This window comes from Myxocyprinus asiaticus, chromosome 17, assembly GCF_019703515.2.
Source record: "Myxocyprinus asiaticus isolate MX2 ecotype Aquarium Trade chromosome 17, UBuf_Myxa_2, whole genome shotgun sequence".
NCBI lineage: Eukaryota > Metazoa > Chordata > Actinopteri > Cypriniformes > Catostomidae > Myxocyprinus > Myxocyprinus asiaticus.
The window spans coordinates 42579718-42593989 of NC_059360.1; the positions used below are offsets into that span (position 1 = coordinate 42579718).

Below are 14272 nucleotides of genomic sequence, written 5' to 3' on the forward strand. Positions count from 1 at the left end.
AGCTTCTGAATGTAAGTTACAAAAAACTAACAAATGGTTGTTTGCCACTATACACTCACACCTCTATGAAAAATGCAATTGGACTGGCTTTATATCTACAGCAACTCCTAGTGAAGGAAAACAAGATCATATGGACAGATTTGCTCTTTGTACATATTTGGGTGCTAGACGCAGCTTAAAACTAGACCTCTTTGCTATAGAATGAAGCACAATAACAGATCCTACCTTGCCCATGCCAGGGTTGTCTTTGACTTTGTTGACTACCCGTAAGAGACAGGGTGGGGCAGGGGGCGGAGACACCTGCAGGATACCACTGAAGTTGGTGGGAAAGGGGGGTGGATCACACACCACAGGGGGTGTCGGGCGCTGCTTCTTCTTCTTGGAAGACAGATTTAATTTCTGGGCCGCTCTGAGGAAAAACAAACATGAGCATTTAACGTAGGTGGGGAATAAAACTAGAACAGATGTGTATCTGTGTGCAAACAATCTCTAGGCTGTGCTTTGATTCCAAGTTTTTGTTTGCTCCGAGAAAGTGTTTTGTATTTCAAGCTTAAAATACAGTTCGTAAAGCTCAGTTTCAGACAATATGTGAATGAAGTGTTAGCTACTCATTGAAGTCATGAATTAAGATAACCTTATATGCTCGTAACAGCCAATTAACTGGAAATAAAAAGACATGCAAGGTCATAACAAAAAATAAAAATAGCATTTTTTTAATGTTGAGTATTTAGGGTTTAATCTCTTTCAGGAGAGAGAGAAAGATAGAGAGGACTTTCCTAGAACCCCCTCATATTGCACTGCAAAATGTACCTACACTTATCTAATGCCACATATTGGCATAAATAATGGCACACTCTCTCTCTCTCTCCTGTTAAGTCAGAGCATTGTGCTTAGACATGTATATATACTTTTGTTGCATTCAATTCTAAGTCTATTTATTGTCCCCAAATTAAACAAAATTAAGTGTCTTGTGCATTGAGAGTTGAAGCCATGGTGCAGGGTATTTACAGTAACACATCTGAGAATAGTGGGGAGAAACTTTGTAGTAAAGGCGTTGGATTTAAGATCCTATGAAAACATGCCCTTGTGGGTTCAAACCCCACTCCTGTTAACTGAGATTTCTGTTTTTCCACATCTAACAACTGTGAGGAAAAATTGTGCTAAAGCAGTAGGACCTTTAGAAGAAAAGCTAATTTGATGAGACTGTAATGTTGTTACAATACACTACTGAACACCTAAATCTCAAAAGACATCTTTTCAAAACAGATTAGGATGGCCGAGGGCTTAAGATCCAATGGACACATGTCCTCGTGGTTCAAACCCCACTCCTGGTAACTTTCTCTTCTTCCACATCTCTCAACAGCAAAGAAAAACTTTGCTAAAGCAATAGGACCTTTAAAAGACAATCTAATTTGATGAAGCTGTAATAGTGTTACAATAGTTTACTGAACACCTAAGTCTTACCAGACAAACTTCCAAAGCAAACCAGGATGGCCGAGTGGTTAAGGCATTGTATTTAAGATCCAATGGACACATGTCCTCATAGTTTCAAACCCCACCCTTGGTAACTGTGATTTCTATACTTCCACCTCTCTCAACAATAAAGAAAATCTTAGCAAAACAATAGGACCTTTAAAAGACTAGATCCATTTATGAAACTGTAATGTTGTCACAAGTCAAAACTGTGCTAAAGCAATAGGACCTGTAGATTGTAAGGTTGTTACAATAGTCTACTGAACATCTAAATCTTACCAGACAAACTTCCAAAGCAAACCAGGACAGCCAAGGTGTTAAGGCATTGGATTTAAGATCCAATAGACACATATTGTCATAAGTTCAAACCCCACTCCTAAAAACTGTGATTTCTATTCTTCCACATCTCTTAACAGTGAAGAAAAACTTTGCTAAACAATAGTACCTTTAAGAGACAAGATACATTTATGAAACTGTAATGTTGGAAACTCTACTGTGTAAGCCCAGGCTTGTGGAGGTCCACACATTTTTTTTCTGGGGTCTTGGCTGATTTCTTTTGATTTTCCCATGATGTCAAGCAAAGAGGCACTGAGTTTGAAGGTAGGCCTTAAAATACATCCACAGGTACACCTCCAGTTGACTCCATTTAGCCAATTAGCCTATCAGAAGCTTTTGCCTAGAGGCTTGATATCATTTTCTGGAATTTTCCAAGCTGCTTCAAGGCACAGTTAACTTAGTGTATGTAAACTTCTCACCCACTGGAATTGTGATATGGTCAATTAAAAGTGAAACAATCTGTCTGTAAACAATTGTTGGAAAAATTACTTGTGTCATGCACAAAGTAGATGTCCTAAACAACTTGCCAAAACTATAGTTTGCTAATATGAAATCTGTGGAGTGGTTAAACAATTGAGATTTAATGTCTTCAACCTAAATCTATGTAAACTTCTGACTTCAACTGTACATTAAAAACAGACCAGGATGGATGAGTGGTTAAGGTGTTGGATTTAAGATCCAATGGAGGCTTTCAAATTTCACCAAAACAATGCCTGAAAATAGATGTTCTCTGTGCCTTTATCTTGTTTTGGTTGTCTATTAAACATCTAGCCGCAAAACTCAAAAATTCCAAATAGGGTCCAATTTCTTGAATTTCAAATGTACATTAAACAAATATAAAGTGGCAACCAAAGACTTCAGTGGCTGTGGCAGGAGGCAAAATATTTATGTATTTATCACTTGAAGAGATTTTGAGAATTACTTTGACTCTGATGAGAGCGGGAGCTGTGAGGGTCTATTAATTCTAATGGTGGTCTCACAGCCTGTTAGAGACTGTTTCAATTGGCACTTAGAAGAGTATCGATCAGTCCGGCTTTTTCACCTGACCAAACATATCTGTGTAGAGTCTTTTCAAATCCTAATTTAGACCCTCACTGGATTTGGATTTGGATGCCAGAGGCTGAAATTACAGTTGAAAAATCTAAATTCCCCAGAGTGCTCAGATACTAAACCACATTTCATACTAAACCAGCATTTTGTCCAGGGATGAAGATAGTGTTGATCTCAAAATAAGACATGGCAATAAATGAGATACCATTGAAACAGACTCTGAATATATGTAACAGAAAACGCTAATTCTTACTACAGTGCATGTCCACTACTTTGCTTTAGTCCCTTTGAGGAAGGGTTTGCACAATGTGATTTATACAAGTAGGACATGTTCTTTGTTCAGCATCCTTTGTTGTTACTGGAACAATATTCCTAACAACTAATTATAGCTTTAATACCAACCCTACCCCTAAAATCTAAGAACAAGGATGTTGATGTAGGAATATGTCCTTCTTGAGTAAAAAATGTTAAAATATAAAAGATATCTGTTTGCCCTAAAGACTAGATTTTTGTACAGATCTCTCAATGTTGTAATAAAAATCACACACATGCAACCAACCAGGATGGCCGAGTGGTTAACCCTTTTGTCATGTTTAAAAATAATAATACATCTGATGTCCGGGTCAAAATGACCCATATAGAGTACAATAGATTTGCAGCACACAATTATCTATTAATTATGAACATGAAAATTGGCATAGGCTACATGTTTTCACACTAAACATGTTCTTACACAGTAGCATTTTAATTGTAAAGAGCGCCACCTATATGTCAGTTATGGTACTACTCATGTACAGTAGAATCCATAGCTTTACTGTAAGGATTTAGAGTACTTAAAATAAGATTGTATTAGATTAAATAAATAAAACAATTAGTTTGAAAGAAAAAAACAGAATCATGGTTTATATTCCACACCATAGGAACATAAAAAAAAAAAAAAGAGCATACAATATTGTACAACAAATACAACACAATTGTCAGCATTTTCAAATCAACATTGTGCAGTTGAGCAAATAGAAATAACTGATTGTGTGTGTGCGTGTGTGTGTGCAGGTTTAAGTGGTTTACGAGGATTTTTTTGTTAGGTTACAAACTGGTAATTACAAGGGTATTATGCTATAAATGTGATTTATGAGGACATTTCTAGTGTCTCCATAATTCAAATCGCTTAAAAAAACATACTAAACAATGTTTTATTGAAAATGTAAAAATGCAGAACTTGTTTTTGTGAGGGTTAGGTTTAGGGGTAGGGTTAGGGTTAGGGGATAGAATCTATAGTTCGTACAAAATTTGTATAAAAATCATTATGTCTGTGGAGAGTCCTCATAATGATAGCTGCACCAACGTGTGTGTGTGTGTGTGTGTGTGTGTGTGCACTGAAAATCAGCATTATTTACCCTCCGGGTCAGGTTTGACCCAAACATAAAAGGTAAAGACAAAAAGTTTAACATTCTATAAATATGAAAAAGAATATGAAAATATATATACCATTTTTTTAACATACTCATTTAGTCAATGTTGAGGAGAACCCAAAGGCTTTTTGACAAAATTTAGGATTAAGATTAGTTTTTAAGTCTTAAACTGGTCAAAAATGACCTGAACATAACAGGGGGTTAAGGTGTTGGACTTAAAATCCAGTGGGCACATGCCCTCGTGGGTATGTCCACAAGCTAGACCTGCACCAAACCAGCACTATCTAGCCTGGATCAGCAAGGGAGATAATTAGGCCTTACTCTTCTGTTTGTGTGTACACTTTTAAAGGTCTTGGTGGTGTATCTGGCAGTGATGCTTTATAAACTCAAGAAAGGTAAGAGCCATTGCACAGATTGACAGGGCAGTTCTAAACTCAAAGCTTTAAAATAGACGTCCAAATGTATCACAAGCATTCTCCCAAAGGATCTAAAAGGATGCAAGGCTTAGTCTCTCAGATTAGCAGAAAGAAAGTGTCAGTTTGTCCACTTTGCTGTACCTTGAGGCACCATCATTCATTCTGAGGCAGAAGTTCTCCACCTCTGCCAGCTTGTGCAAACCTATTCAAGGTCAAACAGGCAGGAGAGAAAAAATTACTTGCTGTACAGTCATTTAAGGTAGCTCCTGGCACTGAAATCACTTATTACACCACATATTATATAGAAATACACACATTTGGCTATTGCAGAAGAACTCAACTTTATGGCTGAGACCTGTTATTTGATAACACAAAGAAAATATTTAGCTTCTTTTGCAAACTAAACAAATTTCTGCAAGAGGAGCAGAGCAAAGTGGTTACTTTAAGAAACAAAGTGAGGGAAAAAAATTAAAAAAAATAAATAAACACCCTGACAGATAAGAGTTGAAGGAAATATAGCTGGAAGTAATAATAATAATCTGTGTTTTTTTAGAGATCATGTCTGGCGATATAGTTACAGTGCAACGTATGAAAGCATCAGTGTGTTTTGGAGGCCATCCAACTGAGCAGGATATCACCTGGATACATTTTCAGAGGTAATTAAAGTGTGTATGTGTAAAATTGTGTAATCCCCATAGGGCTGTGACAAGGTGTATGGCTCGGCTCCAAGACTTTGTGTGAAGTGCAAAGTGAGATAATTATCGTGACACTCATTAATGATGGAAAAACAGTTTTCTCTCTCAAACACACTTCTAATGCACACACATCCTGACCAAAATCTTGTTTTCCGAAGTAATAATGAGCTGGCAACCAAAGTCTTGTCAACCAAACTCTTTGTCTTCACCATGTGCTTCTAATTTCAGCCCTCTTGTCTTACATAAATAGCGTATCTTCCACTGTTACCTGCTCAAGAGAGACCTGATGGGAAAAGATGGAAACAATTCACGTTAAAAGCCAAAACACATCAAGAGGGAAATTGTCTGAAAATTAGAAGGACACTTGGCTTGAATTGGCTTGAACCTAATTCAGCCGAGATGTGGATGTGTTATTTTGCCTGAGGAGTTAATGAGATTTCCTTAAATACCATCTTAGAGGAACACTCTGAACTTGGAAAACACAGACAGCACCTCTCCCCCAAATCATCTCCATAAAATGCCCAATATACAAACTCTTAAAGCCATCTTTACCATTAAATTAAACTATAAACACAAAACAAGAAGGCCTAAGCCTTAAATCTAAGGTGTTGTAAGGGGTTGCTAGTGTGTTGCTATGTGGTTGCTAGGGTGATTACTTAATTAAAAAACTCTTCTGGTCCCTATAATGTCTTTGGTCTCTCGTTCAATGTACTGTAAGTGACATTTTTGCACCTGCTTAATCGTCCACGAATCAAAAATCATAAGTCTGATCACTTTCAAATGTAATAGAGTGAAACAGTCTGGTTCCAGATGTAAAATTCCTATTCATTTTTTTCATAGGGGAAGTGATTTTTAATGATACCTTATAAACCTTTAAAGACAGACTTTCTGTGAGCTCTGACGTTGTTAATCGATGGTATATGCTACTGTTAGAGCCACCAGTCAGTGTAGCTTTTAACTCCATAAAAAAAAATAAAAATGTGTTTAATAGTGGAATTCCTAGTGAATAACTACACTACCCATGATTCCAGAGAAGAAAGATCCACCAATCATAGAGTAGCGGCAAACAAACCATGGCAAAAGAGCCTAGCAGTGACCACCCACTTTCGTTATGCACTGCGAATGACGCAATCAAGTGAGTCTCCCTACACTCTCAAAATACTTATATATTTTAATATATTTAAATATTTTGCAATATATACATATATATATATATATATATATATATATATATATATATATATATATATATATATATATATATAACACATGTTGTTTCAATACATAAAATCAAAAGCGTTTTTAGGTCATTTATGTAATTTGCAATGCTTTATAGGATTGTAGTTTATTTCCTCATTAAAGACAGTCTTATACATTCATCTTTTTGTCCCATTTTCATATATTTTGCTTCAAAACAAAGTTTGTAATGCTGTGATTCACCTTGGAGCTGGTTGGTTTGGTTCACGGCTTATAACACCTTTAGAAAAACTTAACAAGACGCACTATCTGAGGTATGATTCATACCTGTAGCATACAGTGAAGAGAAGTTACACACCAAAGTTTAATATGTAGGGTTAAGAGTTTTGAAAAATCCCTAACACTATGTATGTGAAATGGTAATAGTGAAACTTACAGTAACATAGTAATTGTGAAAATTTTGTTTCTCACCTGTCCATCATTTAGGGGGCCTGAGGACCCCTATGTGTCCAATTCTGTCTTCCTGTCCACTCTTAAACAAGTATCAATCTCCAATGCATTCTCAACCAAACAGAGATTCAATCTGGAGTTTGATAGCTTATGAAGAATCCATTAATTTTCCATGTTGTGCTATTTATGGACAGAAGAACATGTTGAGCACCCCTCTTCTAGTGCATCCGCAGCAGATAGAAGTGTTCCCTCAGCTACGAGCAGATAGCTTAATACCACACCTGAGCACTTGCAACAGCCTACGCGTGGTCTCTCCACTCTGATCTCTCTCTCTCTCTCTCTCTCTCTTTCCCTCTCTCTCTCTCTCTCTCTCTCTCTCTCTCTCTGACCATTTCTTTTTTAGTAGCTTCCCTCCATGTCTTGGTTTGGCTTCTTCTAGCTGATTACATTGTTCAGAAAAAAATTTAATGCAAAAGAAGTGAGACTAGCCAAGGACATACAGACAGAAAACCCAGAAGAAACAGATAGGAACAACATCCCATACTACCTCTCAGCTGATAATGTCTACTTTTCAATCCCAGCACCAATCTTGCTCTCTCTCTCTCTCTCTCTCTCTCTCTCTCTCTCTCTCTCTCTCTCTCTCTCTCTCTCTCTCTCTCTCTCTCTCTCTTGCTCTCTCCATCTTTAACATACTTCAGGCTGCTCCAAGGATTTCTTTTCAACACCACGGGCAATGGTAAAGTTGGACTCAGCGCTCTGGCACCTTTGCACTCACTATTTCCATACTGTGGCAGAAAATCAGACAGCAATGGCAGCAAACTAAATTACATCAGAATACAGGTCCAATGAGACAATTGGGTACATATGTCAAGGGAAGACATTTAACCATGGTAGCTGAAGACGAAACAGGAAGACATGCGGAAGAGGTTGGCACATAAGTTCTGGAAGCCCTCAGGTTCATGTCAGACAGACAATGGGGTCTGAATTCATTATTTATCTAGAAAACCTTTTAAAGACATTTGACCTGGTGATAATTATTTAAGCTGTGGCCTAGTGGTCAGTGGACATTGAGCTGTGGTGCTCATGTGGATGATGCGGGTTTGAATTTAGCTTACCATGGTTGTCACTTTTTTCAAAAATGATTCATAGAGCACATATCTATCTATAAGTTCACTTTCATAATAAGTTATTGTAAATAAAAAAATTGTTTAATAGCGGAATTACAGGTTAAGGACTACACTACCCATGTTGCTGAAGAGCAAAGATCGGCTAATCAGAGAATCATGACAAAAGAGCTCTGTAATGACCACCCACTCCCATAAAGCACTGTGAATGATGCAATCAAGTCAGTCTCCCTAACACTCTCAAAATACTTCTTTATTTTTTATGTATTTATGTATTATTTTGCAATAAATGTAAAATACGTTGATTCAATATTGTTCAATTATTGTTAAATCAACAGATTTATAGTTTTCCATCATTTTTAATTTGATTACATCATTTGCATTGCTTCGTGGGATTGTAGATCATTCCCTCATGAAAGAAGTTAAGTACACAGTCTTGTACTTTTGCCTTTTTTGTATGATTTTCAAATACATTTTTCTTCAGATCAAAGTTTGTAATATTGTGATTCGCCTCGAGTTTTGTTCATGACTTAAAACTCTTTTATGAAGCACTTTATGAATTCCCTATGGACAAAATTATTCAGGATTTTCAACGGCTGAAAAAGTGGGCACTGTTGTGCTCTATTGGTGTAAGAATTTTGTGTTCTGTATTTATACAGACTAAGAGGGCACAAGTTTTATACAATCCGTAGAAAAAAAAAGTAATGTGGTGGTGTTGGTACATTGATGCTGTAAACGCTAATACTCAAAGCAATTAATTGTACTGAGTAGGGAAAATTTTAATCACACAATTTATTTCAAAGAAATTAACATAGATGAGTATTTAGAATTTTCTATTTCTTTTGAGTTCAAGAGACTGACACCTTTAAAGTAACATTAATTGTTTTATTGTTTTCAGTTTAATGAACTTGTCTCTTTAAATTTACAGTAACTTAAATTGTCCAATTTAACCTTAAGATGTCCAGCAGAATCAAGTATTGGGCATTTTTATCATTCAGCTCTGTAGAGTTGCACTGAACAGAGTTGGTGAAACTACAAATATCTTCAAAAAGCTTCGGTTTGCTATAAAAATTGTGCTATTGGGCATTCTTCGTTCCTCTTGGGACAACATGTACAGTTATCTGAAACTGGGCAGGGGATTTGTAATTCCCCAACTTTTTTCCCATTAAACAATTTGATGATACTGATTGCCTCAAATTATTTGAGTTCTGCTAACTTATTAGGGTTTACAGTGAGATATCAGACGGTATGACCAAGGTACTTTGATATTTCCATGGTTTTGATTACCATGTATTCAAATGGTATTCTAAAGTACTTAACCGCTTAAATTCATGGAACTCTATGGAAAGGGGGGCACTATAACGCGAAAAAAGTTTATGCTTAAAATGTTAAAGTCGTATACATAAGTCAGGCATATGAGGTATCACTTGAAAGCTTAGAATCTGAACTTTTCAGAGATAACAATCACATAACAAAATAACAAAATAAGGCCTCAAAAATAACTAACTAGCAAATTAGCGCCCCCTAGAGGTAAAGGGGTAAAAAATATTTATATGAAAATAAAATACTTTTCTTGGTATTACCTTGGTATTAAATGTCCAAAAAAACGATGATAGTACCATGGAACCATGTCCAAAATCATGGTAATACCATGGTACTTTTTGGTTAGTGAAGTTTTTTTGACAAAGATTTGCTATGTTTTGGGCACAGGCTGTGTTAGGCCAAGTCATGATTAATAAGTAATACACTGTCACATCTACCCTACAGGCAAAAAGAGTAATTTCTTAGTGCAGTCATGCTCTGGTTAGGAAAAAAAATCTAATCTCGGCACTGAACTTCACAACTGTCCTTTAAACAACCTTCATCTCCCAAAACACAAACTTACTCTCTCAGAACTTCCTTAGACATTTCTGGGTGACACTCTTTCAATCGTGCGACGACAACCCCGCAGCCCGTATCACCCTGCAGCTGTGTTCTGGCAGTGCTTTGTGTCAGAGGGGCTGTTTTCTAACTTCCCTGTCACTTTTCATACGTTTTGCTCCGATCAACAGCTGCTGAGCTGCCGCATTGAGATTCAACCCCAAACGCAGAGTATAAAAGGGGCAGGCCACATAGCGTTCCCACTTTTAAACCTGTGCGCACAACGGCACCTGAATACCACACACCCCAGAGCTTTAAAAGAACTCACAACACATTACATTACATTTTGCTTCTAATTAGTCAGCATTCCATCCATATGGTGCAGATTAAAGGGGGTTCGCTTGTATGAAGAGAGTGAGAGGAAGAGAGATAAGCAGTTAGCGGTTCAAGGACAGATACACAGATCTGCTCCATATACTGTATATATCAGTTAATGTGTACTAATGAGTTCATTAGCTAAAATAATTTGAATTGGGTCACTTTTCAGTGGATTCAGTAAAAAAAAAAATGAATCTAACAAAACAGAAGTTGAGTCTCAGTTTGAATACTTGTTCTGTGCACTAAAAGTACGTACTTCTGTTGTGATGGGTCAGTCCATACTAGTGAGACTATTCAGACTTGCACACTGTTGGCGTTTGCATGTGTTAAAGGAATATTCTGGGTTCAATACAAGTTAAGCTCACTCGACAGCATTTGTAGCATAATGTTGTTTACCACAAAAATTATTTTCGACACGTCTCTCCTTTTCTTAAAAAAAAAAAAAAAAAAAAGCATAAATCGAGGTTACAGTGAGGCACTTACAATGGAAGTGAATGGGGCCAATTTTTGGATGGTTGAAAAGAATAGATGTGAAGCTCATAATTTAATAAAAGCACTTACTTAATAATTCTGTTAAAACTTGTGAATAACTTGAGCTTTAAAGTTGTTTAAATTGTCGTTTTTGCAGGTTTACAGGGTTTATGGTGTTACATCGTCATGGCAAAGAAATTGGATTTGCACAGAAAAGGTTAGTAAGTGATTTCATCACATTAAAATCATGTTGACATGCATATTGTTTACGTCTTGTGGCTATACTTTTGAAACAGTTAATATTTTAATGTTTACAGATTGGTCTCATTCACTTCCATTGTAAGTGCCTCACTGTAACCCAGATTGTTTTCTTTTAAAAAAAAACATGTAAATGAACTAAATAAAATAATCAGAAAAACTCTCTGCCTGTAGAGAGGGGGCATGTGAATTTGGGCAAAATTAGCACACATTTTCTTTTTCTTTTCTTTTTTTAAGCACTTAAAGCATAGAGAGTCCTTCAAATTTTAACTTCAGCTAACATAACTTAGAATGGTTCTTTCTATTTAAATGAACAAAACCCTGTAACTAAACTTCTATTTTAATAGATTGCCGCACAATCCCTTTTCAAACTACTTTATGCCACCGTCTTTTGATGTTGACACATCTGCTGCTAATAAGGCCATTTTCTTTAGTTAGATATTTGGAACACCTATTGAGCCATTACGAGTTACTTTAATTGACTGGGCTGAGAAGCATTTATTTTGGTGTCTGAAGTCAGCCCACCAAGATTAAACCAGGGGTTAATCAGAGCAGTCCCATGAGAAACTGAAATTTTCCAAACCTATTTCTTACTATTTTCATATAGCTCTTTCCTATGTTCCCACACTGCATTAGCACTTTCAAAAATAAACCAGTTATATATGTCTAAATCATTGCAAAACAAGATGATCTGCACTTCTGAAGTAAGTTTGAGTTTGATTTTCATTACTTTCTGTGCTGTTCATTCTTGCATTTCCTACAGTATATGATTTCATGTTCTACTTACAGTATTTTTTCGCTCATCTAAATCACAAATGATCAGAGCTCGCAAAGTGTGAGAGTCAGTGTGTCCATGTGTATTTGAGAGTCTGGAGGCTGAATGATGGTGAAAAATACAGTATAACCAGAGGAATTGGACCCATATAAATCCCTGCAGCTCTGACCTGTGTGAGCTATGCAGCGCTCTGAGGCTGTTTCTGCAGATACGGTTCTCTCAGAGAGTCAAGCTCAGGAGATGTGACTGCTTCTTCACTGGATCATCAAACAAACCACAGAAGCTGAGACCTCTCAAGCAAAAATAGCGTGCTTTGAATTGGAATTCTGTTCAGTGAGTCAGCAATGCCAAACCATATGCCGGGTCAGTCTTCTCATTGAACATATTTGCATACTACGCATACCAGGAATAGAATAGAATAGAACAGAATAGAATAGATAGAATCTTCCCTATTTAAACAAACTTTAAGGAATGAGTATAGGATTCCTATTGGAATTTTTTATCCTTTATTATTATTATATTATTATTATTATCAGAATTTCAGTTTATCCGGTAGGATATTATTTGATTTATAGAGAATTCTTATTTGATCTCATTATGATGGTTTATTTATGGCCACATATCCTTCATTTCTATGACACAACTTTAATGTGATATTGCTATAAATGTATATCCAGAGACAATCCCTCTGTACCAACTTGAGGTTGTTGAAGTGTAAAAGCCTATGGAATGAAATCACCCAAGACATGAAATACATTGTTCAAACCTGCAACCCTTTGGTTGCCAGCCAAAATCTAAAAAACACTGGACGACATCACCCCTATAGGCACTTCCTGTTGATTTGAAAAGACTACTGGGTAATCTGAACATTCTTTGGCCTATAAACCAAGTGGTGCTGAGGTGAGCTAAATCACATGAAGGCCAGTTCCATTACTGCTAATGCAGTCTGGGAAAAACAACAGCTTTGAACGCGCTGTTACTATGGTCACACTAATTAACAGCTGACAAAGTGACTGTGTGAATCAGACGTTAAAGGACAAATGTAGAAATGCGACAGCACGGCTATGGATTTCTTAACAGAACTATAAAGACCCACATTATTAAATGTGCATTATGTTACGATCAATATAAGCAATGTATGCCCTTAAATAGAGAGTTCCCCTGAACATTACAATTCTGTCATCATTTACTAACCCTCATTCTGTTCCAAACCCATTTGAGTTTTTTGTTCTGGATGGATGGATGGAAGGATGGATCATGGATCATGGATCAATGGATCGATCAATAGAACACAAATGGCAAAATGTTAGGCACTGACAGGTTCAGTCACCATTCACATTCATTGCATCTTTTTTCCATACTATTAAAAAGTAAAAGGTCACTAAGTCCCTAACATTCTGTCTAACATCTCCCTTTGTGTTCCCCTGAAGAAAAGACATACTGAACTAAAACGGCACAGCGACCCATATGGAAGTTATTCTTCCCATATAATGTTTTTGCAGTGGAAAAAGCCTTACAGTGCTGTGGTTTCTTATCTAAAGCTGTCTCTGTTCTGTATCAAAGTCTCCATTGCTTCCCGACAGGTCCTTATCCATCGATGTATAAACAATCTTTCATTCTGTTGTTTAAAGTGGGATTCCACAAGAAAGGGTACTCTACACATTCTAGATTTGCTTGCAGCATCCCAATTCGTCACACAGCCTAAATCAATTGAGACTCCTTAAGGAGGATCTTGCATAGTAAGCTGATCTTAAGAGGACTCAGAAACCCTGTATCCTTTGATGGGAGGGCCACGTCCTTCATTCAAGAACACATAAAATCTATTTCTAGATCTGCCATGGCCCGATTAGGTGTGCTGTCCCAGATGTACTGGCACAGGAACAGGTCTCTCCCATGCAGAAGGCAGGATGACATTGCAGCCATGGCTCAATTACAGAATATGCTCTTATATTCCTCCTTGTTCTCCTCCTCTTTATGTCAATCCTATCCATTTCCCCTCCCCCTTACTATCACACCCCTACTGTGCCTCCATCCAGACACCCTTCCTAGAGACTACTGCTGCTGTTCCTTTGGCTGCTGTATGATTATTTGTTGGCTTTGGCTTTTGCTTGGCACTTTTAAAAGCAACAGAACAGATGAAAATATAGGTTTACATTGAAGCAGGGACTCAAGTGTGATTTGTAGTTTGACTTTGTAAGTGTTATAATCAATCCATCTATCCATCCATCCATCGATAGATCCATCGATAGATCCATCCTTCCAGCCATCGATAGATCCATCCATCAATCGATCCATCCATCCATCCATCAATCGATTCATCCATCCATCCATTAATCATTCATCCTTCCATCCATCCATCCATCCATCGATAGATCCA

The 14272-nt window shown here is 37.0% G+C and overlaps 1 protein-coding gene and 1 long non-coding RNA gene across 5 annotated transcripts in view; one reads left to right on the plus strand and one right to left on the minus strand.

Moving 5' to 3' along the window:
- LOC127455626 (kinesin-like protein KIF26B) overlaps positions 1-14272 on the minus strand; it is a 136175-nt gene that overhangs the window by 40477 nt on the left and 81426 nt on the right. The window contains exon 5 of the mRNA XM_051723679.1: positions 226-409. Coding sequence (XP_051579639.1) covers positions 226-409 — 184 coding nt within the window. The remainder of the gene's footprint in view (positions 1-225; positions 410-14272) is intronic.
- The window catches only part of LOC127455627 (uncharacterized), a 70711-nt gene that overhangs the window by 36271 nt on the left and 20168 nt on the right, over positions 1-14272 (plus strand). Inside the window, exons 4-5 of one of the 4 annotated variants that reach the window (XR_007899700.1) lie at positions 5241-5343; positions 11020-11079. This is a non-coding gene — a long non-coding RNA (uncharacterized LOC127455627). Of the gene's footprint in view, positions 1-5240; positions 5344-5632; positions 5995-11019; positions 11080-14272 lie in introns of those variants that run through there. The other 3 variants (XR_007899703.1, XR_007899704.1, XR_007899701.1) reach the window with 3 other exon arrangements.